This window comes from Orbilia oligospora, assembly GCF_000225545.1.
Source record: "Orbilia oligospora ATCC 24927 unplaced genomic scaffold scaffold00188, whole genome shotgun sequence".
Taxonomy (NCBI): domain Eukaryota; kingdom Fungi; phylum Ascomycota; class Orbiliomycetes; order Orbiliales; family Orbiliaceae; genus Orbilia; species Orbilia oligospora.
This window is the reverse complement of record NW_011645745.1, coordinates 342,832-360,548: the sequence shown is the minus strand read 5'-3', so window position 1 is coordinate 360,548 and position 17,717 is coordinate 342,832. Positions and strand designations below refer to the sequence as shown.

The window sequence follows — 17,717 nt, the reverse complement described above, 5'->3', positions numbered from 1 at the left end:
ATATGATGACTCGTAAGCGAATGACGGTGGTAAACTTCAAAATAGATTGATCAATTAAGAAACGAGTGACAAGAATTGAATTGAAGAACGGAAGTCCAGCTTCCAATTAGAGCGGTTAAAGGAATCGAAATGGCTTCGACGAAGTAGAAACTTGTAGCTGTACGACGAAAGGAAGTGGATCTCGATATCTCAGGCACCGCACTGGACACACGCCACTTTACTTATATTATATTTCGTCCATCTTAAGAGACTCCCTTAAACTTCTAGAACTCCATGAATCTTCGGACTATAAAAAATGATACCACATTGTCGGGTTTTCCGAGCCTGGCCAACCAGCGCTGCTACCAGACAAAGTCCAAACTGCTTTTTCCGTTACTCCCCGACCACTTTCACTACCAAGGTGTTTTACAACAGCTGGCTGTTTTGCAGGGCGAGTTACACAAAATATAGCCCTCAAGTCCCCCAAACGATGCGGAGTCATGGTTTCTGAGGCATACTAGTCCGTATTTGGTATTGCATTAGACTTCTTTAGGAAGGTAAACCCTTTTAAATTTCCCAAACGGACCTAAAACGACGGTCTAGCACGCTAGTCTCAAAAGCCCCTACCAGCGGCGCTTCGAACAACGACCAAGCCCCGGCCTGGCCTCGTGGTGCTTCGCTTTCAAGACGCTTTCAAGCTAGACGAGGTTATGATATTCGTCATATGCGAAGTCCGTCCTGAATTAACCTTAATTAACAATGCTTTTAAAAAGTAACCGACCCCCTCCTCAAATTGTTGCATTGGCATGCCATGAATGACGTCCTTTTCTTGCCTTGAGGGCAACCGTTAGGGACTAAGACTTTTTGTATCGAAATGGCTACCAGCTTCCACCTCTCGGCTTTTAAAAACATTTCTCTCTCACAAATGAATATATATATATGCGCATTTATGGGCATTTTTAGAGTATCTTTCGGACAAAACCAACTTTCGTGGTCATTTTGAGAAGTTGCAATTGTGGGATACATTATAGAGATGATGCCTAGCATTTTGTGATAATCCGTTGAGCTCCAGAGTTGATTGAAATTAACTCCGTAAGACCAAGAATTGCTAGGAAGTTGTGAACCAAGTTGAGTTGCTATTAGTTTTGAACTCAGACCCCACAGTAGGTAGAAGTTGGCCAAGGAGGCCCCGTATGGGACGAGTTAGTGGCCAGTAAACTTTGGTAGAAAGGGATTAAGTTGACAAATCTTTAGAAAACAGATAGCTAGTTCCCTCAAATTCTGTAGGAGACGAACGATATACACTGCTAGGCGGGAGGCGCTCATGCAAGTGCACACATTCATAAATATTCGGATGCAAAAGAAATGTATGCGTGTGAGTTTTCGTAAAGTGATAAGTATATTGAAAGAACAAGTTCTAAATTACAATCTATCTTCTCATTATATATCTGACAGGGGCTCCGGGATATTACTGTCAGTGATGAAGAATTCTCAGGGTAAATACAATCCGAGACCACTTCAAATTGGTTCCCCATATTGGTTGGCCGGTTCTTCCTTTTTGTCCTCTGCCTTCAGCACGTTACAATTGAAAGAGCGGTATGAACACTTGAGTTCCATTTCAAGGGGGGTTAGTTCTTCTCTTCCATCGCACCAAGAAAACAGTGCCCCTTGAGTTATTGGATTGAATGGTAGCAAGTGGCTCGAGCCGTCCTTGCATCTAAATTCCTCAAGTCTGTACTGGATCATGTCGCCGTTCTGGGCACGGATCGATAAAGAGGTTCCTTTTCGTTCGTTGATTTTCTCCCTCTTAATTGCTTTGATGATATCCCGAGCCTCTGGTCGGGGTGGGATCTCAACCTTCCTCTTGCTGAAGGGAATGCATCTCCGGTTTGGCTCCGGCTCTGAGATCTTTACAATAGTTCCCTCGGTTTTGGGAAGCTTGAAACCGAGAAAGCCGACAACGTTCTCGAGCACAAACTTGGTGATGGGATCAATGACAACATTGTAGACAATGTTGACGGAACTTCCTTCCTCGAACCCAATTCCGGCAACATCTCCGCAAGGACTGAGCTCGGGTTCATCGCCAGGTTCCTCGGGCTCGCCGTTAGGTTTAAGCCCAACAACAGCCTTCCAGGTGTGCTTTGCTTCCAATCCAATGAAAACTCCGCGCTTGAATACACCCTTCAACATATCAAACCCGAGACCGAATCCAAGACGAACATAAGGTGAGACTTCCATAGTAGCAGCCATTGTGCGGACCTCACCAATAGGCTTAATAGAGAATGTTTCCCATCCAGGAGTTGAAGCAGAGATTTCGTCCCCAATATGGAGTGCGATGCCACCCTTTCCAGTGTCGAGCTCAAATCCGAAATCCATGTCCACTTCGCCCTTGATGGTCACCGCAGTTCCAGGTCCATTAGCAACATCAGGCAGGAAGCTAAGAAATTCTCCAACGATAAAGGCTTCTAGGACGCCGTTAATGCCTTCAGCTACACCGTTGATATCCTCTCCGTATTCGAGAGTGCCTTGGTATGCGATGTCGAGCTTGGTTCTGAAATTGGGTTGGAAGGTGAAGTCAATATCTACTGATTCTCTAACACGGCTGATCTTCATGTTCAGAGTCGGGTTGGATTTGACATAGCATCCCATACAAGCGATTTTGCTCTCGTAATCGAAGGCATCAAAGGATCCTAGGAAGTGATGAATTGTGGTATTATCGTTTTCGTTACCCCAGTTGAAGGTCCATGGTGCTGGTATCGTGCCGTCCAAGACATTCTGTCCAGCGGGGATTAGCTCTGCAATTTTGCTACGAAATTCCCCAAGAGCTTCTTTTCCAGCTGCTGCAAATGCTTTAACGGGATCGACTTTGTAAGGTTCGCATTCTTCGACGAGTAAGGATGCTAGTGGAACAATATTGCAAGCCGCCACGGCGAGACCGAGTGTAGCGGGATTTTGTTTGATGAGGTCTGCCAACTGGCGTTTTGCAATCTCGCTAGGTCTCTCTGGTGCTGGGAGAGTAGAAACCTGGAGCTGAAATAACTGCGCGGTTTCATCCCAAGAAGCCGGTTCTCTTGTCAGGGTTGTTGTCAAAGTTGAATCGTCGTAGGCAACGGCAGAAATTTTGTATGATGATCTATCGCTGACCTCCCCACAGCCCTCGTGCTGGTGGAAAGTGATCAAATAAAAGTAGTCCGGAGTCTTTGCATTGACCCAGTCCCATTGCTTAATAGCATAGTCCATGGCGGTTTTGTCCTTAAACTCCAAGGCCATCTTATCGCCCGTGCATTTAATGCTCTCGGTGAGTTTATCCATATCCTCGAGTAAAATCAACGGGTGATCAGGGTCTGGCTTTTGCACAGTCACGTTGGCAAGATGTGTTCTTTCATTTTCTATTGTATCATATTCATTAATATCTCTTCTAAGTTCGGGCTTAAACGTAAACTTCATCAAGTAAACGAGCAAAAGAGTAACATACCAATGATACCTCCATAATGCAGAACAACAGAGTCTCGTAGATGAAGGACTGACAAATCACCGTCTCTCTTCCTCAGGTGAGGATACAAGCTACCCTCTCGAACTGGCAGCAATCTTGCAGCTTGCCGAGAATCTTTTGGTGTTCCAGCTGATCTAACAGTTTCGACATGGCTAAGATTGATTAATTGGTCGGCATATGCTCCAATTCCAAGAGAGGAAGACAACAGAAAGAGAAAGAGGTTTCCCGAAACCATCTTTCGAAGATAAAGATATGAAAAGATAGAAAGAACAAGAGAAAAAGAATTGAAAAAAGGTAGTATCAGAAGAAATGAATGTTTGTACCGCGCAGCAGCAGTATTGTCAAGACCTGCTTGATAATGTTTTTTTTATGGCTTGTTTATTGGATTGATATGATTGAAGAATGAAAGCGATGAGGGGGCACCTACGTACTACTTATATAGAAATAAGGCATGGTATTATGAATCTCAGAATATCCATAATATTCTGAGTTATTGGAGCCGTGGATCTAGCCCGAACGCCCGCCTCTGCAGCTTGCAGCTGGCCTAGTACCTGTGCACTCGGTTCTTCGGTTGCACAGAATACACTGTCGAAGCACTATTGAACAGGGACAAGGATGGTCCTGATTCGGACAAGGATAGCAAAATATGCAACATCGGAAAGCGAATGGCTGTGTTGGGTCACTTGCATGGATGTGGGCACAATGCAGGAATCAGGCCTAAAGAGGCCTGGATACTCTAGAATCGGTAAAAAAAATCCGATTTACATAGATATTCTAGCACATTTCTACCATATAATTGCCATGCGATATAGTTCAAGCGTTTCAGGTGGCTAGAAAAACGTGAAATATCGTACGATCCAAGCCTTTTAAAATTCTCTCCGCGGATAGTTTCAAGGGAAAATGCGCAACCGAAAAAAAAGGAATAGACGCCACTGTACAGCCTAGAAGAAGCTGCAATCGGAATCGTATTCAGAGGTGGCAATTGACTTTACGATATGCATGAAGGACTAGTTAACGGTTACAAGACTTAGGAGCGGACGAGACTCGCTTCCATTCGGGGCACCCTCGGCTTCACTTTACATATATGGGTATTGAAGCATTTCAGGCGACCCACAGGATCGCTAAAACCAATACTATCGCTATAAACTACCTATCCCGCAAATTTTGAAAATAGAAAGAGAGTAAAATGAAGCGATTTGCTATAATTCCACTCCGTACATGCTCGCAAAATATCAAAATACCATTAGATTCGATAGAATTCCCATTGCATTGATCGAGCTCGAGCTCGTCTGAGTCTAAATCACAACCACGTTGACCTTGGTTCACTTTCATCCGAAAGCTTGTTGGATAGTGCACAAGCTCACGGGTTAATATCTTCCCGCTGGCCTTTACGAAAACGGAGGCCCTGGATTATTTGGGGTTAGAATGATATCTCGCTGCGCCTCCACATAGCGATTCCGGTATTAAGATATGCCATCATAACTTTCATAAATCCATGCGTATAGTATGAGTTTTCAGAAAGGGACGGACAAATTCTCCTCCCGAGAAATGTCTAAAAATTTTTAAAAGCCACGTGTATTGGAGGGGTCCAAAACAAGCGTTCTCGGCTCTGTATCAGAATCTTGAATCGAGACCATTCGCACTTTCACGCGACCCCCCAGTATCAAACCAGACATCTGAACAATAGTTGGTGGGACGTCATCGCACATGAGTAGGTGAAAACTTTTTATCGGTTCATAGGGTTCCTGGTTTGGGATGGCAACCCAGGCTCTCGCATAAAGGAATTCCCAGGCTTGACAGTCGATATTTCGAAACCCCCCTTCCTTCCGCATAACTCCTCTCTAGCCTTTTCTCTCTCACTCCCATACAAACAGAAAAGGAGCAAAGCGTGGGGAAGAAGGTGTAGTACTATAGTAAGAACCCCAAATCTGAGTTTGTTTCAATAGAAGGTATCAGCTCCGGGTCGCTCACATCTATCAAAAAGCGTGCCATATTCAACCTCTAGGAACGAGATTAGCCATATGGGTCGTATTAGGACTATAGACAGACAAGAACTTAAACCGGCAACAAGATAAGACAACAGTTCCGTTGAAAATACTTATTAGCCGGGCTACATATATACTACGAGAATCGGAATTCGATTCGGAAGGGGGGCAGCTACTCCAGACGAGCCCTTCAACAATGAAATCAATGGGCAGAGCGAATGGATCCAGAATCGACAATATTAGGTTTGATCATGGTCCAACCAAATATATAAATTGAAGCAATACGAGACTTGACTTGGAGCTCTGCCACTCATCACGCGTGTTATGTGTTTTAGATTCAGAATATGGACTAATTCAAATGACGCAAACTGTTTGAATTGAATTTAAAAATATTTACATTGAAGCGAAAGAAATTGCGGAGCCCAAATTACAATTCAGGGGAAAAAGATAGAAAGAAATGACAGGATGTTTCTAAAAGGGAAAAAAGAAGAAGGGAAAGCTGGTTACCAGCCGTTGATGCAGCACCTTCCAATACTTCAACGGGCGTAACCAAGATAACCAGGCATGCGGTCCATCTTCATCAGACAAGACTATGCAAAGCTATTCATCGTACCTAATTACTCTACCACCATGACTTCATCATTTAGCGTAGCGGTCTCTCGGCGGCCAACCCGAGCTCCCGCCTGAGAACGACCTATCGTGCCCCATACCTATGCTCGCTCTTCTTCCACCTGCCCCTGCAGCCTGCTCTTCGACCCTAAACTCCTCCCACTCTCCGCCTCCACTCAATCGACTCCTCCCCATGACGCCTGAATTATAGTTCTGTGTGGTATCTCTCTTCACCACAACAGGAGCCGGCGAGGTATGACTATCTCGCCACGAATAGTGACTGATTGGTGTGGCAGCCTGGAAGTCTGGTTCGTATTCACCCTGTCCAGAGTTACCCTCCAATTCGATTTTACGCCGACGAGCCTCAACCCACTTTTCACGCTCACGAGCTTCGCGGTCCCAATCTTCTTCCGCGCGCTTGCGAATTGCGGCTTCTTCGTCCGAATCGTAGTCGACATTTGCGGCGTAATTTGATGAAGGGTCTGGAGATGCCATAGTGTCCATGGTTATATTGATACCCTGCGGTGGCATCGGCATTGGAACATGGCCTCCTTGGTGATACCCGCGAATCTCATCCTCTTCTTGAGGTATTGGTGGTGATTTGGTTTGTTTCTTGAGACGTACTTCGATAGCGGCAATTTCAGCGCGCTTAGCAGCCATGACTTTGTAAAGATCTTCCTCCTCTCTATCAAAATCAGAAATCCGCTTGTCATTATGTTTAGGGATTGGTGGAGATAGTGGACTATTTTTTGGAGGAATAGACGGGCCGGCGGGGGCTTGGGGTGTAAGTTTCGTGGTTTCGTAGAGGAATGGGTTCAGTTGGTCGTAATCATCGTCGTCATACTCTAGACGAGGAGCTTCTTCTTTCCTTTGGGGGACAGTCCGAGAATAAGGGCTTCTCTCCCGTTCGATCCCGTTGTCATTTGGCAGTGGCGGTGGGGGTTTGCTCTCATACCTGTCGCCTCGAAGATGCTCTGCGACAATTTCCTCTGCAATTGGAGGGGGGACGTAACCACCAGCGCCGCCCCTGGGAGTAATTGATCGATTACCAGAATCGCGATCCTGTAGAACTTCCAAAACTCGTTGATCACGCTCTCTTTCGCGGTCTTTCTGGTCTTGTTCTTTCCCCCGGCTGGGTGGTGGATTACTACCAGATCTATTTGCAGGTGCTGCCTGTTCTTCATCTGGAACGAATAAATCCCACAGCCGCCTGGTATCGCCATCTGCAAACTTCGGGAATGAATCTCTCAATAGGGTTTTTGGGAACCTTCTGAACATTGGATCCTTCTCAAATGGGTTTTGGATAGGGCATTGTTTTAAGACTGTTATCAGCCGTTTTGCTTCCTGATCCGGATCCGCAAGGATTTGAATTGTCATCCATCTCTCGAACCCTTGTGGTGTTAAACTAGGAACCGTGGGAGGGACTGATGCCGAATCTTTTGGTGGGACCAAGTGATGATGACAGTTAAGAGCCTGATAGACATCAGAAAGCTCTTTTACAGGTCGTCCAAGAAAGAAATCTATGAACATTGTTAGTAAAGAAATGACCACTATTAAGTTCCCGCTGTGCGAACTTACTCTCCCAGCTCAGCCGTTCCCCACCAGGAATTCTGAATTTAGCGTAGAACCCCAACATCTTGGGTGGCGTTATAACTATAGAGTTTTTAGGCTCAAATTCTGTAATCTATTGCATGTATTAGCTTGCTACCTCGCCAAAAATATATCTTATAGATGTATCTACTCACAATATAATCCGCAAGCCCTCTCAGAAATTGAGATAAAGTGACTGTTGCGGTAGGTGGACTTTCACTCTTATCAAATAAATCGCCCCAAAAACTATCCCCTCTCAGTATCTCAGGCTCGTCCTCTGGTTGTTCTAAAACCGGGTCCCTCTGCCTTGCCGCAGCTTTAATTCCAACAATAGGATTATTCAGACCCATATTCATATTTCTTAACGGTAAATCATTTCTAGGCGAGGATTCGCGGATAGTCTCATCGGGGAATGCACCAGGCATTCTGCTCGTCGTACCAGCGGCAGATGCAGGCCGTCTAATTGCAGATCCAGCATTTATATTATAAGAACTGTTGACATTGTTAACATTTAAAGGGGGTGGCGAGGGACGGCCGTAACTTGGATGGTTTGGAGCGTATGTTGCACTTTGTATCGGGCGCGCATTATACGCAGCCGAAGTTTTTGGAGGGACACCAATTGGTGGCGGAGGCGGCGGAGGACTTCGGGCTCGGTTTGGGCCCACATTCATACTGCCGTATCCTGGCTGTAACTGTGGCGATTGCGGGCCTACATTATACTGGTCGTTGCGGTAGTACTGGGCATTCACATAATTCGATCCAGTTTGATAGTAATTCGAAGAACTGGTGGTTTGAGAAGGCATTGCGGATGCCGGACGAGGCGGCGGTATATTCGAAGAGGGTGGCGGCGGGACCGGGTGGGGAGTGCTGGAAGAGGGATACATCGATGGGGGTGGGCTTGCCGCGCCAGTCCTTCGCGGTGCAAAGGTATTATAAAAATTGTGGGCATTTGTCGTAGCGGGCGACATTGGTGGGGGAGTATTGAGGTTCCGTCTAAGGTGCGCCATAGTGGCTACTATGTGAGATATCTAGGTATCTACGGAATATGGAGCGAAGTGAAAGATTTGTCGTCGTCTTTATCGTCGTCGTCGAGGGTTTAGACGGCGGACGTAGGAATAAGAAATGATGACTGCAGTGCTGGGTCTTGCGCGGTTTTTATTGCCCAGCTTCCAGATTCGCCAGTATTATTCTCTGACGCGGGATGTTACAGAAAGAAAAATTAGAAGCCGAAAATCGATATTTTGCGAGAAAAAATAAAAATACAGGTAGTGCTCTTATGGATTTAGAGAATTAAAAAAAATAAGGAGGAAAGATAAATGCAAACTGAGAAGGATGTCAAGAGAAAAGAGGAGACGACGTCGTCAAATAATGGCATTGTCCTCCAGGTGGAGGTTTCTCGATGATAGGGAAAATTAAAACCCAGATTTGCTTTTTGGGATGCTAAGTAAAGATTTCCGCAAGCTCCCCCGCAGCTGATCTAGGAGACTATAGATTGTGATTGGCTGCGATGGTTTGGGGGCGTTGGCATCAAATGGGTCTAGTCACAAGCAAGCTCCAACATGGTTGGCCGGGTCTGGTGGCTCTTTGCTTGTCTTGATGATACTAAGTTCTTGAGGTTTATTGAACTCCGGGAAAACGACCAGGGGCAGTGCGAATTATATGCTCTGCAGACGCTTTGAAGAGGATGCAGTGTATGTAGGTTTATGGGGGAGGCGCTAAAGATAGATCTTTGACTCTGAAGAATTGAAGTGAAGACACCTACCCGTCCGGCTGGGTTTAACGGACTGGGGTTTGCTAACTTTAACAGAAAATGGAAATTTCGCCAGGAACCAAACGGACGGGCGGCGCTTAGGGTCTTATTCATAAGCAACTTTAGCGGAAATGACGCATTCTTTGGATGTATCGAATATCTCAAAGGGTTGCTTAAGACGTGGCTTATATAGATTTTGAACGGACGGGTTGAAACGATAGTACTTACTAGAGCATTTGATATTATAATTATGTGGCCAGGTGGGTCCTCGATCTATTGTTTTTGCAGTCTCTAGATATCATACTGGAAGTTTTCCATCCTGCGCTTTTGCTTTTCTTATTTTTTCTATTTTTCCATTTTTCCATTTTTCTATTGTATTGTATTTTTATTTTATTTTTTTTATCGCCCATCGCCCATCTACAAAGGCGCCAAATCTGCAGGCTTTCATTTCTGACCACGCTATAGAATGAATATGGCCCTGTATGGTATTGGTGTGCGGTGTGTATTTCCGTCGTTCCATGGCCTCGGCGCTACGTCTACTAGTATAATGATTGTAACATTACATAGTTAGTTATCAGAAATACAGGTTGCAGTCCGTGTTTGAAGTTGGCGTTCGAGGATTGTTGAATAATTATACCCGATCCAGACTAAGGCTTGTTTGGCTTGCGATAGTTGAATTATGTTACTCAAGTTTGCGGATCATGAACCAGCCGAGGTTTTTTTTCCCTTCTCAAACGAAATTTCAAAACGAGGACATGGACACTCACTCTATTCCGCAGGTTCCCGTAATTTTCATACTCCTGCTACGTACGGAGTTTTAGAGACTTACGTATTCCTTTTCCCCTGCCACTTTCTTATCGTCCGTGCATTCATAATATACTTTGTATACGGAGTATCTCTGAATTCTTTAGATCTGTCAATACATACGTATACGTGACACAAGAAATCATGTCCGCAGATTCTAAAGCGGTCTGATTGAATCGAATCCATGCAGGTGTTATTCCGATAAGTCTTTTGAGGCGTTGGAAGCGAGAGTTCCAGGTCTTGGTATCTGCAGCTGAGCTCTTTTTAATGCCTGCTCGAGTTAACCGGACGCGCACTAACAACCCCGCCGTTTTGTCACTATCACCGCATTGCATTAGAGGCCACGATTCTCTTACGTGTATTTTTCATGAGCTCCCCTACCGAGGTAGTTTCAGAAATTATATTGTGATGCAACTCGCAGTTGGCCGATACTCTGAAATTCGTAATCCGGGGTAAAGGATTTGAGTTCATAAAGGGTCCTCCGTCAGTGTAGGCCGTAATTATCTAGATTCGAACAGGAAGTAACGAGCATCCATTGTCACCAGTCAATTGATCAAACAACATCAATTGATCAATCGAAGTCAATTGACGTACCAGTCCAAGTCAATTCATCAATTCACAGACACCAAAGATACAAATCACCACCGGAAAATCTTTTCCATAACAAACATTTTCATAATGTCTTCCTTCTCAACCCAAATGCTTGGCCCAATCGTCGGCCTGAACCTCTGGACTTTCGTTATCGAGGGTTGGATGTATGCCACTCGCATCCCCGCCACGGTACGCGCCCAGAAGACCGGAAAACTTACAATGCGGCCCGATATGACGAAAGAAGAGTACAACGGCGCGCTCCCGGCCAATGTCCGCTGGAAGGCCGACAACTACAACCACCTCATGGAGCAACCGCTGCAGTTTTACGCCATTGCTCTGGTCATCGCTCAATTGGGGCGGGGGAACAAAGTTGACTTGGGATTGGCTTGGGCTTATGTGGGTATCCGAGTTGTGCATTCGCTGGTTCAATGCTTGTCAAACAAAATCCCAACGAGATTTGGGATCTTCTTGGCCAGTTCTGGGGTTTTGGCGGCATTGACGGTGAGGGCTGGTATCGCAGTATTCGGCGCTTGAACTGCATCCGATATATCTATCTGGCCAGGGGTTAGAAACCTGAAATATCTCCACTTTTTATACGATTGTACAGGACTTACTCAATTACTTTGAACGGGGCAAGCTATGTTGAATAGCCCCCACTTGATACCAAACACGGGCGACGCTACTGCGAACGTCGAACCCCTAAACACCTTTTTAACGTGCTAGGGATCGATTGTTTCCAAGCGGTAGTGCTTGGAGATGTATATAATTGCCAACTAGTAGTTTCTTAGAATACACTATTTTACCGTTACTCTGGACAGGTACAGTACATGTGCCTCCCCACCCCGGGTTGATACGATCATATAGCGAGGAAACTTGAATCTTAAACTGGTACTATCGTCGATTTTGATGCATTAGTATTTAATTATGATCTAAATGTTTGGTTTATTCTTTAGCCGCATGTGAAAGCGAGATCACTAGCTGAATTAATTCTGCTCTGTCAATGCACCACAGTACGTATGATGGATCACTTACTTTGTAAGTATAAGGTATAAGTAGTTCTACTTTGTTGTTTCGGGATTGATTCGTTTCCAGTTGATGTATTTCGAACGCACTCTTTGGAAACAACATGTCGGAAAGGAACATAATTAGGCAGATAAACGCCTTCTATTTCTGTATCTATATCATCTTCAATATTCTTCAATATATATATGAACCCGCTATACCCTTCCCTCAATATCGCTGACCGCTGGTTCGGTACTACACTGAGGCTGTCTGTGCCACTCGCCGCCCAGCCCCACAGGTGTGGGTCCGGTACCTGAGTTGTAGGCGCCCGAGTTATGCAAGCAAGATCTTAGCTTAGGTGCATGTAAAAATAATGCAAGATGCCGTTCCCTCCTTTCCATGATTCTATAAAGCTTCTTCGTAGCCGCTGCCACAATTCAGCATTGCAGCTCCAAGCCGCTACCAAAGTTGATAACCCTGCAAAAGACGTTAAAGCTTACCATTTCAAAAAAAAAAAAAAAAAAAAAAAGGTCACATGAGTTTGAAAGTTTATATCTCAGGAGGGGGACATCGAAGATCTTAGTAGGTGAGATACTATAGCTAGTTTCGGCGTTTAAAACTTCGCGGTTAGGAGGCATTACACTTGGATTCTATACTTCATGTCATTGACTATATATTTGGAAAAAAATATCTATCCAATCGTCAGCTGTGTGCATCATCTTAAACATAGGTTAGGTTCATACATTTTGTTAAAATGAAATTCTCTATGATTCCATTAACTCATGTTTGATCGAATCGCAACATCGGGACAATATAAACATCTATGAAATTTGATTCTAGTTCAAGTTCGAGTCGAAATGCTACAATAATCTATGTGCGCTAATTATAAAGAAACAATCAACACCTTCCATTTAACAATCACTTGTCATCAGTAAACTAACCGGTATGGTGCGATTTTGGGCAGCTATACTTGCTGACCGCGAGATCTGCAACCGAGTCTCGAAACCTAATTAGCGATTTTTGAAGAGGGGTATTTCGAAATTTCCTAGATTGACAGATCTACTAGCTAGTATACTTAAGCGCTCAAGCTACTAGTCAGAAGTACGCTTCAAGGAGAAAGGAGAAAGACATCGATCTTGTGCCCGGCCGTAGGCATTGTACGCTCGGTACACGAGCCGATATATTGCAAACACTTTAACACATCGATTGCTCCGAATCCTGATGTAAGTAACTTAAGCAAAAATTCAAGATGATCGCTGACTCTAATCTAACCATGAATTACATATAGTAGCTCTTTTAAAGTAAAAAAAAAGAAATAGAAATAAAAAAATAAGAAATAATAATCTTTGAACCTTAATTTCAAGCTAGCTTATGATTATTGCACTGCATCGAAGGGCCGGCGCCTCAGCCGTCCGCCACAGCGCTGCTGCCTTTTCTTACCTGATTAACCAATCGGTCTTTGACTTCGACTCGAGCTCGTCATTGCCTCTGCTCGCATGACAAGCAGCCGGCTTACCCATGCATTTTATCTTTCCGGTTTCGAATTAATTCGTTCACATCCATCGGATATAGGATACTCTTTGGATACTGTTCAGACACCATAATTACGATTGCAACATCAGTGGACCTAATGTTTTTCCAAGACCTCAATTAAGAGCGATATTGTATAAATCCCATACCACCCGATACGCCTTTTGAGAGCCAGGTTTTAATGTTAGGTCTTTAAAGTATAATCTGTATGCTCGAGTACTCCAGTTCGATCAATATATGCAATACAGCACTGCCACCTATATAGGCCTATTAATCTTGGCTTACAATTGGTGGAAGTTCAAAGCTGGATCTGGTTGATCTTTCTTATATTAGAAAAACAGCCCGCTGATATCTAGGAGAACATGTACAATGTGGGCCACGTGGGGACGTCCTCCATGTGCTGTAAGGTTCCGCACCTATCCATCGGATCTACGCATTACTTTTCGGATCTAAAGGGAGAAATAAGCAATTGCACTCGTAGCTCTGTGAACCTTATATCATCAATACCAGAGCCGCCTTAAATATCCAAGCTTCGTCGCGATTTTTTCAGCCGGGAGCTTGAAAACTATAACATGGCAAACGTATTTAATTAGAATAGCATCGATTTTAAAACAAGCATTAGCAGTCAAAAAAAAGTTTTTAATCTTGCTAGTTGCGAAATAGCAGAGACAAATGGTTAAATCTGTCCAGACCAACTATGTAGTTTTTCAACCCAGAAAATTGCGAACAAATGGGTAATAGACTCAGGCAAATACACGTTCGAGGTCATTGTTCATACTTTAAATGTTCGGGATAAAATTCTTTAACAATTTATTGAGCTAGGGTCATCCTTCCTTGCCAGGCTATAGAAAATAATGGTCCGAAACCTATAAGCACGTTATTCAGTTCCAGTGACTATACATGTATATATACATGTAAAGCTGTGGAATCGTGAGTGCACACTAATGTATTGGCACCTCGGCCTCGTACGATACGTATTCGCCCAGAGAATCTTGGTTCAAAGAAAAGTACAATTGCATCCGAGTGTAGTTATGGTTTTCTATAGGACAATGTAGGAACTAACAACAAAAGGCTTCTACCTTATAAGTTCGTATGAACAGAACCCGCATCTAAAGACTAGATTAAGCGGGCTTCAGCCGCTGAAGTCGTTCAACTTCTGGGCAATGTGCCGAAATATCCGTATTCCCGGCTTCTCGATTTCAATACGCATGCTTTATCGTAAAGGACTCGTTAACTCGTCATCGTTCAAATGCGGGTTATCTACGCGCGGATCCTATGGAGTTCTATATACAACCAGTGCTTCGTCCTGCCCAGAACAGCCAAGCAAGCGATTTGAACACCAATCAACATGCCCATTTTTGGTGGTGAACTAGCTTCGTTTTTGGAGACGACTCAAGCTTCGCCTTTCGGGTACGGCGCAACACAGGGATTGTATCGATCAGGGCATGTTAATCCATTGCCGGATTATTCATAATACAGCCGTTGACATGTCACTGAATATTGGGAGCATTTGATGCTAGCGTGTATAGCGGTGCCTGTATACAGTTAGCCATAACCACTATCGTGGGCCTTCTCGGTTCAACTTGTTTCTTTTTTCTTTTCTTCTTTCGAAGCTTTCTTTTGCAAATTCTTTAATTCTGTTAGCATGTGTACAATACAATGCAGTGCTCTGCAGGCCTGGGCTCCTATCGCTGGATTCGATTCCTCGGGTGCTGCCGAACCGTACTCTTTGAAGACTAATTGGAAATGCTTTTTTTCTTAATACCAGAAAGAGATATGTACTTACTTATCATGGGGCCAAATAAATTGAGCTCGATTCCCTTCCGCTTCCTGTTTGTATCTACCATCCGTCATCACCACCTTGGAGCCACTCTCTTCATAAAAAAACAAAAAAATACATTCTTTTGTAGCTCAACGATAACGACTTACATTCTTTGTTTTTCTTGGTTATCGATATATATAACGACACTCCTTCAATTTTGTCAATTATGAAGATCACATACGCACTCTTCGCTGTCGCCATTGGCGCTGACTTGGCTGCAGCCCACTGCAGAGAAGCTCTTGCAGCAGTTGCCAAATATAGGTGCCCTCTACCAAGTGAGTATCCTAATTACATGTATACATGCATTCGCTATCGATATAAACCATGAATCTTACATTCGTTTTGAAAACTTCTAGCCAAGCTTCTTACCAAAACCTGCACCAGGACGGTCACAAAGACCTGGGCTAAGACCTTACCCGGCGCCGTCCGCACGCGCACTGTTACAGTTTCCAAGACCAAGGTCAACGTAAAAACTATTACTATCAAAGGAAACCCACCTCCGCGAGTTACTGTCACCGCCACCAAATCTTTCACAATCACCCCAGGTACACCTGAGCCAAGCTATATTACCAAGACTGTCACAGGACCTGCACCGTCCGCTAGCACGGTCACCGAGACTGTCACCCAGCCTGCACCATCCGCTAGCACGGTCACCGAGACTGTCACTCAACCTGCACCGTCCGCTAGCACGGTCACCGAAACTGTCACCCAGCCTGCACCGTCCGCAAGCACAGTCACGGTGACTAATACTGTCACTGGAGAGGAGCCTGAGGCATCTATAATCACTCACACTGTCACTGTTACTGGAGGCGGACCTGGCCCGGCTACCGTCAGTGAGACAAAAGGTGGTGATGAACCTACTACAACTCCAACTCCCTCTGATGACGCTGGTGGCAAGGGAGCTGACCCAACTCCAACTCCAACTTCCTCCGAGGACGCTGGTGGTAAGGGAGCTGACCCACCTACTGATGATGGCTACGGCGGTGAGGAGGACAATGGATACGGCGGTGGGGAGGACAATGGATACGGCGGTTATTAGATTAGTGGATGATATTTTATCACGAATTTACGAAGCTCTATGAGGCTATGATTTTTATGATATTACGATTTGTCTCCATGTATTTCATACGATTTGGACGGATCCAGAATCCGATGGTTAGGTCATTTAAGAAGATAAGAAATATAAATGTATTATAGCGGCTATGGAGCTGTTATAATTACTTCAAATACACTTTATAAGCTGCTACTAGCTACTTAGGATCTGGCCTACCCATAGAGATTGCTTGTCACAGGTAAGGTATATTTCAGTGGTGTGTTGGTCTTGTGGCATTTCGAGAGCAGCCTGCTCTATTGGTCTATGTGGTACAGAGGAATATATAATATAAGTTCATGTCTTAAGATAATATTTTGGTATTCAAAAGGACAAAAATAGATCTAGAGAAAGGAAGAAAAGGAGAGATTAAAAGTTATCTTGTTTATAAAAATATAACTTGCCTTTATACAGTTAATAAGGCTATCACAATGAGACAAAATCTTCGTGGAGAGTAGACTAGACTTCGAACATCAATCATGCCACTCACATCTATGCAACCTCCCCCAGAACCCCGCCCTCCGCATTTGTCTTATACATGAACCTGCTCTTAGCGCCATCAGTAACTCCAGATACCAAGTTATCACACCAAAACTGTCTATCAGTCATCAATATTTTCCTCCCTATCTCTCCGTCCCCACCAATCAGTACATCTTCGTCCAACGTGCCTGAAAATATATCAATCTCAGCTGGAGTCTTGGTATTCCTCCAACTCAAAGTAGACCCGCATGTTTGGCAAAAGCCCCGAAAGACTCCGTTACTGGAGGAATATTCACGGAAAGAGCGGTCCTCGCAAGTCCATGTTATTTGAGAGGGAGTGACTGTGAGAATGTGGGACATGAGAGCTCCTGTGGCTTTGCGGCATTGTGTGCAATGGCATATATTATTTTTCTAATATGGAAAAATATGACATCACTGGTTAGTCGACTGCATGTATTGTTTTCAATGTCTCGACGTCAAAATTAACATCGAGACTATCTTTAGGGTATATTGAAACATTCTGCCGGGAAGTGTGTTGCAATGCCGGTCATGCTTGAACATTGTTCCACGGATCCACCGGTTATACAAACGGGGACCAGAAATCAGGGAGGTAACTACCTTGGGTGGCCAGCAGCCCTGTGGGAAAGCAATTGAATACTTGACAGCTTTGCACAGGCACCCGCCAGAAATGGGCTCATGAGTCCCGGTTTCAGTATCCGACATCACGGTGACCGAAAAAGTCGTCGGTTCAAATCGGTTAGATGCAGAATATTGCATAGGCCCGAAGCAGGAGCTAAGGGCACAATGGTAGGCTTCCGATCCGTCCGGTTGGTTAAAAGTAAGCTTATTCGTCCAAAAGACAGTTACACGAAATGTCGTGTTATTTCGGAAGTCTAAGGTGCTAAGGATTGAACATCTCCTGCTCTGGCGAACCAAGTGGAGTCACATTCCGCTTCAGATGCAGACCTTTGTCAGCAGCGGGGGTAAAGTTC

General features: G+C 44.5%; 4 protein-coding genes across 4 annotated transcripts; 2 read left to right on the top strand and 2 right to left on the bottom strand.

Moving 5' to 3' along the window:
• Positions 1–1,497: 1,497 nt before the first annotated feature.
• AOL_s00188g120 (uncharacterized protein) lies at positions 1,498–3,707 on the bottom strand (the record flags this gene model as incomplete). Its single annotated transcript, XM_011128369.1, has 2 exons — positions 1,498–3,368; positions 3,455–3,707. 2 exons carry the CDS (start codon positions 3,705–3,707, stop codon positions 1,498–1,500), a joined length of 2,124 nt encoding a protein of 707 aa, XP_011126671.1.
• A 2,389-nt stretch (positions 3,708–6,096) lies between these two features.
• AOL_s00188g119 (uncharacterized protein) lies at positions 6,097–8,663 on the bottom strand (the record flags this gene model as incomplete). Its single annotated transcript, XM_011128368.1, has 3 exons — positions 6,097–7,586; positions 7,645–7,750; positions 7,812–8,663. The coding sequence occupies 3 exons, from the start codon at positions 8,661–8,663 to the stop codon at positions 6,097–6,099; spliced, it is 2,448 nt and encodes an 815-aa protein (XP_011126670.1).
• Positions 8,664–10,888: 2,225 nt separating this feature from the next.
• Positions 10,889–11,335, top strand: AOL_s00188g118 (uncharacterized protein; the record flags this gene model as incomplete). Its single annotated transcript, XM_011128367.1, has 1 exon — positions 10,889–11,335. One exon carries the CDS (start codon positions 10,889–10,891, stop codon positions 11,333–11,335), a length of 447 nt encoding a protein of 148 aa, XP_011126669.1.
• A 3,986-nt stretch (positions 11,336–15,321) lies between these two features.
• Positions 15,322–16,194, top strand: AOL_s00188g117 (uncharacterized protein; the record flags this gene model as incomplete). Its single annotated transcript, XM_011128366.1, has 2 exons — positions 15,322–15,430; positions 15,512–16,194. 2 exons carry the CDS (start codon positions 15,322–15,324, stop codon positions 16,192–16,194), a joined length of 792 nt encoding a protein of 263 aa, XP_011126668.1.
• Between the last annotated feature and the right edge of the window lie 1,523 nt (positions 16,195–17,717).